At 39.7% G+C, this 16,042-nt stretch overlaps 1 protein-coding gene across 9 annotated transcripts in view; it reads left to right on the plus strand.

Annotated features, from left to right (window-relative positions):
* INTS6L (integrator complex subunit 6 like) overlaps positions 1 to 12,692 on the plus strand; it is a 70,295-nt gene extending 57,603 nt beyond the window's left edge. For 6 of the 9 annotated variants that reach the window (XM_051827572.3, XM_051827575.3, XM_089324164.1 and 3 more), the window contains 7 exons: positions 1,254 to 1,472; positions 3,563 to 3,686; positions 3,812 to 3,954; positions 5,757 to 5,991; positions 9,042 to 9,413; positions 11,264 to 11,357; positions 11,719 to 12,692. In XM_051827572.3, coding sequence (XP_051683532.2) covers positions 1,254 to 1,472; positions 3,563 to 3,686; positions 3,812 to 3,954; positions 5,757 to 5,991; positions 9,042 to 9,413; positions 11,264 to 11,357; positions 11,719 to 11,827 — 1,296 coding nt within the window. In that variant the 3' untranslated portion in view covers positions 11,828 to 12,692. The remainder of the gene's footprint in view (positions 1 to 1,253; positions 1,473 to 3,562; positions 3,687 to 3,811; positions 3,955 to 5,756; positions 5,992 to 9,041; positions 9,414 to 11,263; positions 11,358 to 11,718) is intronic. The other 3 variants (XM_051827576.3, XM_051827578.3, XM_089324165.1) reach the window with 1 other exon arrangement.
* The last annotated feature ends 3,350 nt before the right edge of the window (positions 12,693 to 16,042 follow it).

The following is a 16,042-nucleotide window of genomic DNA, read 5'->3' on the forward strand; positions in this document are numbered from 1 at the left end:
AGCTTTCTAGCTCCTACCAGTCCAGTGTGCTCATAAATACAAAGGAAACTAAGGAAAAATCTTGGTAGATTTATGATCTACTAAGCCCCCCTTAGCTCTTTTTCCTCTCTGCTAATAGATTTTCTTTTGTTGTTGTAAATGTTTTGGTTTGGTTATTTATTTATCTATCTATTAATCTATTGATTCATTTGGTTTTGATTTAATGTTTACCTTGGGCCTTTATGGCTGTGTCAGCAGGGTTTGACCCCAAGGAAGAAAGTGAACAGAGTTGAAACCAATACAAATTCTAGAACCTTCTGGGGCCAACACTTGTGTAGTTTTATATGTGAACTGTCAAGACCATTAAAAAAAAAAAAGAAAGAATCTTCATCTCATATTTCATGTGTTCAGAATTTTTAGAGATAATAAATATATACTTAATTTTAGCTTTTAGAGACAATTAATAAATGCATCTTGCCAAACCACAAGAAATCCAAAATTATTTTGGGCTTACTGGACATTGTTGGATTTCCATGTTTTAGAGAGAAAGAAAAGATTGTTACTACTTTATAATGTTTCTAATTGATAATTTAATTATTCATTTAATTACTCTGTGTCACCAGTGTTCCTTGAACTGTCTCAGATATATGCAAAACACAAAATATGCCAAATGTATTGCTACAATACCTGTACAAGCAATATTAATCAATATAATAGTAGCTATTTAGAAGATTTTCCATTATAAGTTAGTAAGAATTTATTGAGTACACATTACAAATCATTTACATGAGAATACCTGTTTAAGTATTACCTTCTATGACTATTTTTGATGAGCCAATACTGAAAATAAGCAGTTTCATTTTTTTCAGATATATTGCCAGTCTGTGTACTCTGAATTTTAGTGCTAATTTACATTTACGAATATAGAGAGTATTAAAGTTTTATCCTGGGTCTGAAATAAATGTTAATTTTGACCAGATTATTTAGTAACAAAATGTATTTTTAAATGCCCATGAATGAAATTGTTTTCCATGGTTTCCAGTCTCTCCATGGTTCAATTCTACTTTTGGCACTAGACAAGGAAAGTCCTATCATTTGTCTTCCCAGCCCCTCTCCCACTTTGCTGTGCTATTACAGAGAAACAGGAAAAGTTTAATTATCCATTTTTTTGAAAATTGTTATGTGGGTTTCTTAAAGTACTATCTTTCTTAAGTAATAAAAATGACAGTGATAATGTAGATGTTTTCATAACATAATATGTACTTTCATTTTAGACCAAACTAGAGTCAGAACGAATACTAGCATCAGTGGGGAAGAAACCTCCCCAGGAAATTGGAATCAGAGTGAAAAATCATTCTGGAGGTGGTGTGCCCTTGACTCACAATAAAAACGTTAGAAAACTATTGAAAGAAATTACAGGGGAAACTGCACCAAGACTGACAGAATTTAATACCAAAGAATTTGCTGGCTTCCAAGTAGGGCTTTTAAATAAGGTAAGTTGTGATAGAAATCAATTTTATAATATTTATTTATTTATTTGAAAGTCAGAATTAAAGAGAGTGAAAGAGGGAGGTAGGGAGGGAATGAGGGAGAGAGTATTCCATCAGCTTGTTCACTCCCCAAATGACCACAATGACCAGAATGGGGCCAGTCCAAAGCCTGGAGTCAGAAGCTTCTTCCTGGTCGCCCATGTGGGTGCAGGGGTCCAAGCACTTGGGCCATCTTCTACTGCTTTCCTAGGCCATAGCAGAGAGCTGTTTTGGCAGTGGAGCAGCCAGGACTCAAACCGGCGCCCATATCGGATGCCAGCACTGCAGCCAGCAGCTTTACCTGCTGCACCACAACACCAGCCCTGGATACAAATCATTTGATGTTTGAACTTGCTTGATACATTTGTCTTGACTTCCATATTCCTTTAGCTTCAAAGTAATGACAATCCTACTTTGGAGTTAGTAGCTGTTAATGGACCAGTTTGAGAATTGTCCTGCCAGTAGAGGCCAAAATGGAATAAAATGTACAAGATATGTTTTGCAGGTAACACCTGTGAAGATGAAGGAGGGAGAGATCTGGAGTAGGCAGGGAGAGCCTTCAGATGCCAGAGCTGATCTACTTACTACCTGTGAGAGGAGTCGGGAAGGAAGGAGGGTTGGGTATGAGGCAGTGCAGGCATTGATGCATTTTGGAGACAGTCTTGGCTATCCCAGCAAGGACCTCTGGCACCAAGCTTCTCCATAGAGGAGGTTCATGTTGGACAGAACTGGCCAGGTGCTAGCATCCTGGGTGTTCTTAGTCACTGGCTGTGCAGCAGATCCCTAAAGCACTACAGCCAAAGGCGGTCTGCCAGCTGCATTCATTGCAGAATCAGTTATCGCCTTCCTGAAGGGAGATCCCGGCAGCTCAGCTCTGTGGCTGCCAGAGGAATAAATTTACATTACAAGTGGTATCCTGCAAGGCTGCCACTGGCGTAGATCTCAGGAGATTTAAATGACACATGAAAAGGGATATTCCCAGGGCCTTTAGTTCTTGTGGCTGTGCAGAAATCAAAGCAATGAATGAAAATTTTCTACTAGGGAAATTCTGATGTACTCAGTTGTATTTTTAAACTATTCAATAAGAGTTTAAAAATGTGAAGTATGCTCTTACCTCAGAATCAGCCTTTAAGTCATTCTGGTCTGGCTGAAAAGCCCATAAGAGCATTTCAGGCATGGGAAGCCAAGACACTGTGGCAAAAAGTGTCCTACATGAAGGACCTCTGTGGGTGAGACACCAGTGAAGAAGTGGTCACTGAAGAAGGAGGTACTTTTCTCTTAAGAGAGGAGAGAACTTCCACTTTCCTTATGGCCCTGTCTAAATACTGATGGAATTTGTGGACTCAAAAGGCTTCTACAGCCTAGGAAGCTCATGTTAAGAGCCTTGGGTGATCACTGACATCATACATAAGAGTGTTAATTGTTAAAATAACAACAGGAGTCACTGTACACTAACTTTCCATGCAGGACCTCTGTCCTCAGAGTTGTATTATGAGAGTTAATAGTAAAACTTGTTCTCAAAGATTTACTTCATTTTAGGGTATTAAGTAGAGGATATTCTTATGTCTCATAAGTTACAATTATGTCAATGTGCTCGCCAAAGATGTATCATTCTTGAGTTCATCTTCAAAATTAATTAAGTTTCTCAATATATATGTGTGTGTGTGTATAAATAAATTAAACCTCAGAAAGGTTTACTTTTATTGAATTAAAAAGTATTTTCCCTTATTGTAAAAATAATCCTCTGGTATTCTGTTGCACAGTAGAGTAACAATAGTTAACACTAATACATTGTATATTTCTAAATAGCTAGAAGAAAGACTTTTGAGTGTTCACGCTACAAAGAAATCTTGAATATATGAAATGATGGATGCCAATTATCCTAATTTGATCATTAAAATCTATGCATGTATTGAAATAATACATTGTACCCCATAAATATGTACAATCATTGTTTGTCAATAAAAAATAATCTAATAAAAATAATATAAAGTATGATATTTCTGTATTAAATGCCTCAGTAGTAACTGAAATTGTTTGCTTTTTTCACATAGGATTTGAAACCTCAGACATATAGAAATGCATATGATATTCCACGTAGAGACCTTTTAGACCAGTTAACCAGAATGAGATCTAATCTGCTGAAAGTGCACAAGTTTATAGTTGGACAAGATGAAGGTAAATGAACAATGAAGTATTTTTTGCTGATTGAGAAAATTCCAGGAGTGACTTCCCTGAAGGTGTTTATTGCATAATGAGTAGGTAGCTGCAGAGCATCAATTTCTTTTCTGGTGACCTTGCAGATGCCCTTCACAGTGTTCCAGTTGCACAAATGGGTAACTACCAGGAATATCTGAAGACATTGACCTCTCCACTACGAGAGATTGACCCAGATCAGCCAAAAAGACTGCATACTTTTGGTAATCCATTTAAACAAGATAAGAAGGTACAATACCTATTTCTATGTCTGCCTAAATTATTCTATCCTTACTGCAAATCTTTTAGTGTGATGAATACACATCAGAAGTTCTGTTTGTTAAAAGGCTAATATATCACACCATGGCTTTTTATAGAAGGAAAGTGAGAGCTTTTTTAAAAAAAAGATTTATTTTATTTATTTGAAAGACAGAGTTACAGAGAGAGGTAGGGAGATAGACAGATGTCTTCCATATGTTGGTTCACTCCCCAGATGGCCGCAACCGCCAGAGCTGTGCCGATCTGAAGCCAGGAACCAGGAACTTCTTCCAGGTCTCCCATGTGGGCGCAGGGGCCCAAGGACTTGGGCCATCTTCTACTGCTTTCCCAGGCCATAGCAGAGAGCTGGATCAGAAGTGGAGCAGCCGGGACTAGAACTGGCGCCCATATGGGATGCAGGCGCTTCAGGCCAGGGCTTTAACCTGCTGCGCCACAGCGCAGGCCCCAGTGAGAGCCTTTTTATGTAAAAGTGTGTTGCTTGATGCCTGCCATTTATTGAGTACCTAGTAGGTACTGGTGTTTTTAATAATGAAATTTTATGTTGCAGCTGTACAGTGAGGCAAGTATTGTTATCTGCTCCTTAAAAAGAAATTAAGATTCACAATTAAGATGACTATATCCCACTCATGAAGGAGACTATAGGTTTTAAGGCTGAAACCATGCAATAATCTCTATAGTATCAAGACTGAATTCAAAAGTATTCTACCTCGTCCCAATCCTCAATTAACTGGAGCTTTTATTTATCTCCCTCTGCCTTGACTTCTTCATTTCAGCTTTGAGGATAACAATTACACTAATTGGTACAGCTCTGCAGAATATTAAATGAACTCATATACACTGTCTAGAACATTACCAGGAATGTAATAAATGTTCAGTGAAAATGTTTTCCCCTCTATACTGTTTATGAGGGAAATCCTTTGAAGAAATAATTTATCATGATTCTATTCAAATAATGGGGGCTCTGATTCTTGAGTTATCTGTGGATGAGACCAGCTTTTAGCTAACGTTCTATACTGCTGGTTGTCATCTTCTATCTACCTATAAGAGTGAAAAGCCTCCTCATTCCCTGCCCAGCAACAAGATGGACTTATGTGAATCCATATTTGAAGTTGTGATGGAGGAAATTACATCACCTTCTATTTTTGAAGCATTCTGTACAATGAAAATCCGTGTTTCTTAATAAAATAGTAAATTTAAAGCACAAAAGCACCAAAAAGGCAAATTATTTTTCCTACCAAGAATTGATGCAAAATGGTTTGCACTTCTTCAAAAAGGTAGTTGTAGGCTTATCCCACTTTAGTTGCTTAGAACTGCTCATTTCTTTCCTTTTTTAATTTTTATCAATATCAAGAGAACACATTTTATGTACTTCATAAGTACAGTTCTAAGAAGACAGCCATACTTCCCTCCCTCCCACTCTCCCTCATCCCCCTCCTTCCTTCCTTTCTTTTTGTATTTCTGCTCATTTTCCAAGCTTTCTGATGACTCACTATTGTAGTGTGTTTGGCCTAGAACAAAACCTTACATGTTAGTTTCCTTCTTGTATAATTTAATCTGGATTAAAATTGAGTTTCATTTTCTGAGAACAGAGTTGGTATGGGGCATGGTAAATCTTTGGCCCATAATTAATGATGTATTCTATGATTGCGTGTATATGGGTATGAGCAGTGTTTGCAGTTTTGTTGTAGTTCAATTTGTTGTAGTTCAATTTGTTGTAGTTCAATTTTTGTCTTTAATGGAATTTGCTTGTTGACTTTTTTTTTTTTTTTTTAGGGAATGATGATTGATGAAGCAGATGAGTTTGTAGCAGGGCCGCAAAACAAAGTGAAACGTCCTGGTGAACCCAATAATCCTATGTCATCTAAGAGAAGGCGGAGTATGTCCCTGCTGTTGAGGAAACCACAAACCCTAGCTACTGTAACTAACCATGTGGGCGGAAAGGAACCACCCTCAGCCTCCTGGTTCCCATCTTATCCGAACCTCCTAAAACCCACTCCTGTACATCCAGGTATAGAGTAGTGGTTCTAATTTCCTCATGTCTCCTAGAGGAGCAAGACGTGAAACAATTTGCTTTGTGCTTCTTCCTTTTCTGTTCAGTTTTTGTTTATGATTACATCATCTGTGTGGTAGGCATGACAAGCCCCACAGGGAGCAAAGACGTCCCCACTCATTCTACAATAGTACTTCAGAAAGTTTGTGGAGTGGCCAGTGTTATGGCACAGCAGGTCAAACTGCTGCCTGCAGTGCTGACATCCCATAAGGGCGCCCGTTCGAGTCCCACCTGCTCCACTTCCATTCCACTTCCCTGCAATGCACCTGAGAAAGCAGCGAAAGATGGACTAAGTGCTTGGGCCCCTGCCCCAGTGTGTGAGACCTGGATGGTGTTCTGAGCTCCTGGCTTCAGGCCATTGCAGCCTTTTGAGGGTGAACCAGCAGATGGAAGATCTCTTTCACTCGTCTCTTCCTTTCTGTAAATGCTGCCTTTCAAATAAATAAATAAATATTTCTTTAAAAGTTTGTGGAAAAATGGAATTAAAAATGAGTTTATGGACAGGTGTTTGGTGCAGCAGTTAAAGCTAAAATAGATTTATTCTGTTGCAAAATTTTGAAATCTGCGTGTTTCATAAAATGCATTTTCATAAACTTTTTGAATATCCCTTGTTTGCATCGATTTCAAAATTTTTGCATCAAATTAAGCATCTTTTAATTACATTTTCCATGAACTTTTTGAGGTATAGGAAGAGAAACAGATCCATAATTACAGAGTAATAGCATAGCAATTAGCAGGAATTTCTACATTACTTAGCAAGCACGTAACACAGGAATTAATGGAGAAGTGGAGAGACATGAGCATGTTTGCTCCCACCATTTGGAGTGACTTCAAGAAGCAAGAGTATAAAGCGGGTTTCTACAAGGCAATAGGACAAATGGGCTTACCAGAAGGGTGGTGGATCTGCCCTTGCTCTCTGTGCTGTCACCACCTACAATTATACTGTGATCCAGGGCAGTCTGGAGCCTGCCTCCTCAACCCCCCTGGAACAGTAATAATCAATATCACCAATGTCTACCACACATTACTGTTTCCTCTAAGCACTGTGGGACACCACTGTTTACTCCCTCCTGCATAGAAACTTCAGGTTCCCAGATACCACAAGATCCTGGTTTTCTTTTCCTCTTAATGATTCCTTGCCATCCTTTTTTTCTAGTTTCTTTTCTTTCCCACCTCTAAATACCATAGGACCCCAAACTTCAATCCTGGGACTTCTTAGGTGTCTAACAGACGCACAAAACTCTGTAGGTTTTCTTAACTCCTTGAACTCTTTAATTACCTTAAATTCTTGACATTACTCCTCTCCAAAACAGCTCTATTTGCAGCCTTCTCCATGGCATTTAATGACAGCTATGAGGATTGAAAGGGTAGAGCATCCCTGGATTGGATTTTCTGCAGATTTTTCTGATGTAAATAATACTAATATTATTGATGTCAAGCTATCCACCTGAAGTCACTGAGCCAGAGTTAGGAAGAACCAGGCACAACCTGTCCTCTTACACCCCTGCCACTATTATTTACCAAATGGTAGAGCAAAAGCCTTGCACTCACTAATGTCTCGTGTTCTATTCTCAATTCAGCCTCTTAGTAACTCCAGCAACCCTATGTCCAGCACGTATCTGGAATGCATATTTCTCTCTGCCTCCGTTGCACTCTGGCCCAGTCTCTCATCAAGCTGCAATAACTTGTTTTCTGATCTCTGCTTCCCATTCTTGCACTTTCTCGCCCACACTAACTCTGCAGACAGATCAGGTTGGAACCTAGAAGAGATCATGCCATGTGCATCCTGAAACCTTGCCCTCAGCTCTGCACCACCTGGCCCTCTATCCTCACCACCTGCTCCTACTATGGGTATCCTCCTGGCTCTCTCTGCCTCTGCCCCTCACTCCAGGGTCCCCACAGCACCTGGCCTTGTCCTCCCTGCAGGCTGGAACTGTCTCTCCCTCTGCATCTGCAGAGGCTGCTCTGTCTTCTCCAGGAAGATAAGGCCTCCCAGGGCTCTGTCTCTACCTGGCAGGCCCTGGAAGCTGCTCTACTGCTTTCTCTCACATCTCTACTTCCTTCTGACTCAATTCCGACTGTGCTTGTTGGGTTGACTCAGTGAGCGCCTCCTGTATGACCTCTCCAGGAGAATGCAAAATTCCATGACTGCAGGGTATGTTCCTCTCCATCTTCTTCAAATAAATAAATAAATAATGTTTAGAAAACAGAGTATTTGATATAAAGCCGAGGCAGGATGTGGTGTTCTCAAGTTGTCTGATTGCATGCTCAGTAAGCATGGCAGTAGGTACGTGAATTTGAGACATCATGATTGTCAAATGAGACTTGCCGCTTTTCCACTTGTCAAGCATAACATGCTGACACTAAATGATGAGCACCAGGGATCTGCGAATGTTTATTAGTTGTGTTGTCTTTCTTAGTTTCTGTATGCATTCATACTGTCATAAAGGGAAGAAGATGGTTTTATTGTATTATCCTCCTGAGCTCAATTTGAGGGGTCTCAGATGTCCTTCTGGTTCATAATCCTGCTTTATGAAATAAGTAATTTTGGGGCCAGCAACATGGCACAGCAGATTAAGCCACCACCTGCAATGCTGGCATCTCATATGGGCAATGGCTCAAGTTGAGCCATGCTGTACAATTTCTAATCCAGCTCTCTACTAATGACTTGGGAAAAGCAGCGGAGGACGGCCTAGTTACTTGGGTGAGAGACCTGGATGAAGCTCCTGGCTCCTGGCTTCAGCTCGGCTGAGCCTTGGCCAATACTTCTATCTGGGTAGTGAACCAGCAGATGGAAGATATTCTCTTTCTCTCTCTCTCCCTTTCCCGCCCCCCTCCACTTCCATCTCTATCTCTATCATATCTTCCTGTAACTCTTCCTTTCAAATAAATAATGCATCTTTAAATGATAAATAAGTAATTTCCTTGAAACTGTGAAGTAAAACGATGTACTTACACAGTTAACTAAATGCACGTACCTTACAGCCCAACCTCTTTCTGTTTTCCAGATATTACTGTTGCTCACAATGCCCACGAGAAGATGGAGAATGGTCAAATCCCTCCTGCTGGCTCTTTACCAAAATCTGCGCTGCCAGAGCTAATGAGTGTGGCAGGTGATGGTTTTCCACCCGGCCCATTGCATTCTCTGTCTGATGACCTCCCTCGTCCCAGCAAAGAGGGAATGATGCACATGCCTGCTGGTAATGCACTTGTAGGAGGAACCAAAAGCTACAATCTTTGTATAGATGACCAAAAAGTCACTTTACCATCGGCTTTCGAAACTGTGTCAAATGCAGTACAAATAACTCCTGCTATGGCGCAAGGAATTAATGCTGATATAAAACATCAGTTAATGAAGGAAGTTCGAAAGTTTGGGCGAAGTAAGTAACAAAATGATTCCATCAATCAATCTACAGGAGGTGCCTCTCATTCTATGATTCAGAATCAATTCCAGCTGACTCTTGAAGTGCTTTTATTTTCAAAATTGAATTTTCAAATAATTTAATGTGATTCTTCTTGCTTTAAAAGACCAGTACATATTTTTTCTCATTGTTATAATTGTTTTTGCTGGTAAAAGAAGTTACCACAAAATTCATAACTTGAAATAACTCAAACTATGAAATTATGTTTACTGGGCTAAAATGAAAGTGTTAGTAGGCCAGTGTTTGTTCTGTGAGCTCCAAGTAGAATCTACTTTCTTGCCTTTTCCAGTTTCTAAAGGCTACCTGTATTCCTTGGCTTACGGCACCTCCCCCCACCTGCAAGTCAGCAGTGTTAGCACTTTTCCTCCTCTCTGACTTTGACTCCTGTCCTTACATCTTTCTCTCTGACCTTAACTCCACTGTTCTATCTTATATGGGTCATTCTAATTACATTGGGTCCACATGCATAAACCTGGATAATATCTTCAAGAACCTTAACTTAATTACATCTGCAAAGCAAATCCCTTTTGCAATAGGAGATAAAGTATTTGCAAGTTCTAGGGTGTAGCTACGCAGCTATTATTCAACCTACCATTATTGCATTAGTGTTTGCAAGAGTTTCCTTAGCAGATACATGCAGATTTTTTTAAAGCAACAATCACTCCTTAGCTCCAGCATCCATTTTGTTTTAAGATTTATTTATTTATTTGAAAGGCAGAGTTACAGAGAGAGAGGGAGAGATGGAAAGAGAAAAAGAGTTCTTCCATCTGCTGTCTCACTCCCCGCAAATGGCCACAATGGCTGGGGTTGGGCCATGCTGAAGCCAGGAGCCTGGAACTCTCTCTGAGTTCCCTATATGGGTGGCATAGTCTCAAAAACTTGGTCCTTCTTCTGCTGCTTTGCCAGGTGCATTAGCAGGGAGCTGGATCGGATGCATAGCAGCCATAACTCAAACTGGCACTCATATGGGATGGCAGTGTTGCAGGTGGCTCAACCTGTTGCACCACAACACCAGACCCCTGGGCAGACATTTTGATTGCAGTGTTTAAAATATAAAATATGTATTTGCTGCGGTGGTTAAGATGCCACTTGGGAGGCTAGTGCTGTGACATAGCAAGTAAGGCTGCCATCTGCAGTGCCAGCATCCAATATTGGCTCAACTTCTGATCCAGCTCCCTACTGGTCCTCCTGGGAAAGCAGCGGAGGATGACCCAGGTGCTTGGGCACCTGCACCCATGTGGAAGATTGGAAGAAGCTCATGGCTCCTGGCTTTGGATCAGCCCAGCTTCAGCTATTGCGGCCATTTGGGGAGTGAAGCAGTGGATGGAAGATCCCTTTCTGTCTCTCCCTTTCTCTCTAGCTCTACCTTTCAAAAAAATAAATAAATCTTAAAAAAAAAGAAATCTCTCACTTTGATAAAAATGCTACTGGGATGCACCCAACCATATCAGAGTGCCTGGGTTCAAGATCAGGTTCCCTTCCCAATTCCAGCTTCCTGCTAATGCAAAACTTGGAGGCAGCAGATGATGGCTCAAGTTCTTGGTTGCCTGCCACCCACATGGGGAACCGAGAAAGAATTCCTGGAACATGGTTTCAGCCTGGTCCGGCCCTGGCTATTACATTTGAGGAGGGAATCAGTGAATGGGAGCTCTGTCTCTCTGTCTCTCTTCCTTTCAAATAATTAACTAAAATTGTAAAAATATAAACTATATGTAAATTTCTACACATGAAGAATGATTGCTGGGGATGTACAACAATTGAATTTTATCTCATATTTTTAAATACTGATTTTACAAAAATATCTTCAGAGTATGAAAGAATTTTCATTTTGCTTGAAGAAGTGCAAGGACCTCTGGAGATGAAGAAACAGTTTGTTGAATTTACCATCAAGGAAGCTGCAAGGTGAGTTTTAAAAAGAGAATCTAAAGTTGTTAGTTTTTGAGCAGTAGGGTTCAATATAGAACACAATGGAACAGACTCCGCCTAGGTTTTCACAAAACCTGGTCCTCACTCATAGTTAAGGCTATCTCCTGGGGCATTTATATTGATGTTATTTGGGCCCACTCACTCATCCTTCTAGGCTAAATGTGGTCTTGGGCCTTCAATTGACCCTCTTGGAATTTGCTAATCCATATTTTTCCATGAGGACAAATTTTATATTTCCATATAGACTATAAGTTCCATTTGTGCCCTCACATAGTGTCCTGCACATCATAAGTGATTTAAGTATCTTTTGGCTAATAAAATTTCTCTTGATTTCCAGGTTTAAAAGACGGGTCTTAATTCAGTACCTTGAGAAAGTACTTGAGAAAATAGATTCCTACCACCTTCTCAAAAATGTTAACCACATCAACAGCCGATCATCATGTTAATGCAAAGATTGATGAGAAAAGGGGATTCTGTATCGTAGGATGAAATGGGATACGTGGAAGCCTCCTGGATCATTTGAGTCAGGACAGTTGCCTTATAGAGGCTAACAAAAATGGAGGATTTTAAAATTTTGTTATTATTTGGCAGTAAAAGCTAGGCTTTTACATTAAGAATATTCTCTGAGAGTATTATTTTTTGTTTTGTTTTTTGGTTCTTTTCCCACTGAAAAAGGTGACGTTATATAGTAAGCTAAATTTGGTAATCACTGTTGCCCCTACCACAGGTAATGAGTCACTCATTTGAATTTTGCTATCCCAGGCATTTTCAGAGTGACTAGGGGCCCCCTAGAGGTGAAGCACTATTTGATTCTGTTACAATGTCCTTTAGAGAGAATAGATGTAGAGAATTGTAGTGGTAATCTTATATGTGCTGAACAAAGTTTTCAGTAATTCCTAGCTGTGCCTTTTAAGTCATGCAATATTCAGGATAGTTTCAATCAAAGAGTAAAAAGCTGCTATCCAGGTAACTTATTTCCCTGTGGGTAGGGACAGAGAGAGTCACCAAGCAATCTACCTCCAACTCTCTTCTATTTTGTCTAAGACCTTACAAAGTGCACTTGAGGCTGCCCCAACCTCTGACAAATTGTTCTTGCATGTGACAACAGAAAGTCTTCAGGTGGACTTGTACATTCTGTGCTTTGGAAGCAATAAAAGAAAAAAAATAATGTGTATATTTCCTTTAATGTTTATACTAAAGTTTATATGGAACAGTATTATGTTTGTATTAATTTGGAAAAATTTAACTGTACAAAGAGATTTTGACTTTGCATATATCAAATAAATCATTTTATTGGTTTTCACAAGCTCATTAATGTGAGAGAAATATCTGGCTCTATTTTTCTTATGATGTTTTTCCTTTGAGAAAAACAGTGCTCACCATTAAACAAATTAAAGATGTCAATAAGGATTTAACTTCCAAACATCACTTACAGAATTCAGAGATATTAATGAAAATGGCAAAATAAGGTACCTTGGGGGCCAGTTTCTCCAAAGAAATATTGGAAACACTGGAGAAAATCCTGTCAACATCAAGTTTATTGGAATTCTGGAATATAGTTGAAGGTTTACAGCAACCAAGTGAATGCCCAATCAGGAGAAAAGCCACTGAAACAATGTTGGAGAGCTTTGTGGAATTTCAACTTACCCTTGCCCCATCTCCCTCTATGGCATGGCAGTGATTTTGAAGATGGCAGCCTGCATTCCACCTATGGGGTTCTGTCTCTGGAGGAAGGAGAGTGGACCTTATTTGTAAGGAATTATGTTTGTTTGAACCTGTCTCAGGGACGTCCAGATCAGACACAGTGGAATCAATTCCGTTTCTTTCACTTAACAACATATGCATGAGGGGATCCCTGAAAAGAGAAAAGGTAGCATAAAGAATATTAAAAGAAGTATTGACCCCAAGCTCTCAAATTTAATAATTGACACAACATATACATCTGACAAGTTCAAGAAACTGAAAGGGCTAAAGAGATCCATACTGAGAAGCATTGTAATCAAACTGTTCAAAGATGAAGAATCCTGAAAGTAGTAAGGTATTCATTACATACAAAAGATTCTTACTAAGAATTATAGGCAATTTCTTATTTGAAGCAATATAAGCCAGAAGCCAATATAATGACCCTATGTAAAGTGCTAAAAGGGTAAAGAAAAATCAACAATTTTAATTCTGGTCATAATAACATTAACAAATGAAGGGGAACTTAAGAGATTCTCAGATAAATAAAACTTCAAGGAGTTCATCACTATTACAGTTCCCCTACAAGAAATGCTAAATAGTGCTTCAGGCTGAAATGAAATACATTAGGAAGAGTGGTGGGCCATTGGCCCAGCAGTTAAAATGCTGCTTGTGATGTCTCATCCCATACCAGAGTGTCTGGGTTCAAGTCCTGGATTCACTTAATATTTCCAGCTTCCTACTAATGAACACTCTGAGAGGCAGTGATGATGGCTCAAGTACTCAAGTTTCTGCCACTCATATGGGAGACCTAGATTGAAGTCACCATTCCTGGTTTCAGCCTGGCCCAGTGCCAGCTGTTGTGGGCATTTGGAGAGTGAACCAGAGAGACATTTCTATCTCTCTCTCTCTCTCTGTATGTGTGTGTGTGTGTCTTTCTACATTTCAAATACAATGAAAACATTTTAAAAAGATTTTTTTGAAAAAACTTTCAAATAAATAAGGAGCACTGTATAGATAACTATATGGGTTGCCTTTAGGTCTTAGTTAGGGCTGGGAAAGGGGGATAATGTGGACTTATTGCTAAATGCTTACATTTCATGTTTGGATGATGAAAAAGTCTTGGAAATTGATAGTGATGATGGCTGTATAACAATGAATAATTAAAGCCATTGAATTGTACACCTAAAATTGGTTAAAATATCAAATTGACATAATTCATATTTTGCAATAATTTTTAAGAATTAATAATATAGCAGTTGGCGCTGTGGGGCAGCGGGTCAAAGCCCTGACCTGAAGTGCCGGCATCCCGTATGGCTTCCAGTTCTAGTCCCAGCTGCTCCTTTTCCAATCCAGCTCTCTGCTATGGCCTGGGAAAGCAGTAGAAGATGACCCAAGTCCTTGGGCCCCTGCACCCATGTGGGAGACCTGGAAGAAGCTCCTGGCTCCTGGCTTTGGATTGGCTTAGCTCCGGCTGTAGTGGCCATCTGGAGAGTGAACCAGCGGATGGAAGATCTCTCTCTCTGTCTCTACCTCTCCCAGTATTTCAAATAAAAAAAATAAAAAAAATCTTTAAAAAAAGAATTAATAATATAATGTGCCAAATGTCATTGAATTGTCCACTGTAAATGGATGAATTGTGGCTTATGTCCTCGCGTGGCAAATAAGCTGCCATCTGCAATATCTGCATCCCATATGGGACCTGTTTCCAGTCCTGGCTGATCCACTTTTTTTCCCCAGAAGCCTTTTATTTAAGGTATACAAACTTCATATATTTCATAAATACAACTTTAGGTACATAGTGAGAGTGATTCTTCTCACTGTACCCACCCTCCCACAACCCACCCCATCCTTCTTCTTCCTCCCTCTCCTATTCCCATTAATTTTTTTTACTAAGATCAATTTTCTTTATGGGGGGTTAATTTTTTATTTAGTAAATATAAATTTCCAAAGTACAGTTAATGGATTACAATGGCTCCCCCCCATAATTTCGCTCCCACTCACAGCCCTCCCATCTCCCGCTCCCTCTCCCATTCGATTCACATCAAGATTCATTTTCAATTCTCTTTATATACAGAAGATCGATTTAGTATATATTAAGTAAAGATTTCATCAGTTTGCACCCACACAGAACATAAAGTGTAAAATACTGTTTCAGTACTAGTTATAGCATTACTTCACATTGGACAACACACTAAGGACAGATCCCACATGAGAAGTAAGTACACAGTGACTCCTGTTGTTGACTTAACAATTTGACACTCTTGTTTATGGCGTCCGTAATCTCCCTAGGCTCTAGTCATGAGTTGCCAAGGCTATGGAAGCCTTCTGAGTTCACCAACTTCGATCTTATTCCGACAAGGTCATAGTCAAAGTGGAAGTTCACTCCTCCCTTCAGAGAAAGGTACCTCCTTCTTTGATGGCCCTGTTCTTTTCCCTGGGATCTCACTTGCAGATATCTTTCATTCAGGTCTTCTTTTTTTTCCAGGGTGTCTTGGCTTTCCATGCCTGAAATAATCTCATGGGCTCTTCAGCCATATCCGAATGCCTTAAGGGCTGATTCTGAGGCCAGAGTGCTATTTAGGACATCTGCCATTCTATGAGTCTGCTGTGTATCCCACTTCTCATGATGGATCGTTCTCTCCATTTTTGATTCTATCATTTAGTATTAGCGGACACTAGTCTTGTTTGTGTGATCCCTTTGACTCTTATACCTATCAGTGTGATCAATTGTGAACTGAAATTGATCACTTGGACTAGTGAGATGGCATTGGTACATGCCACCTTGATGGGATTGTATTGGGATCCCCTGGCACGATTCTAACTCCACCATTTGGGGCAAGTCCGATTGAGCATTTCCCAAATTGTGCATCTCCTCCCTCTCTTATTCCCACTGTTATATTTAACAGGGATCACTTTTCAGTTAAAATTTAAACACCTAAGAATAATTGTGTGTTAATTACAGAGTTCAACCAATAGTA

The sequence above is a fragment of the Oryctolagus cuniculus genome, chromosome X (genome assembly GCF_051225735.1).
Source record: "Oryctolagus cuniculus isolate XC-2025 breed Fujian yellow rabbit chromosome X, ASM5122573v1, whole genome shotgun sequence".
Classification (NCBI taxonomy): domain Eukaryota; kingdom Metazoa; phylum Chordata; class Mammalia; order Lagomorpha; family Leporidae; genus Oryctolagus; species Oryctolagus cuniculus.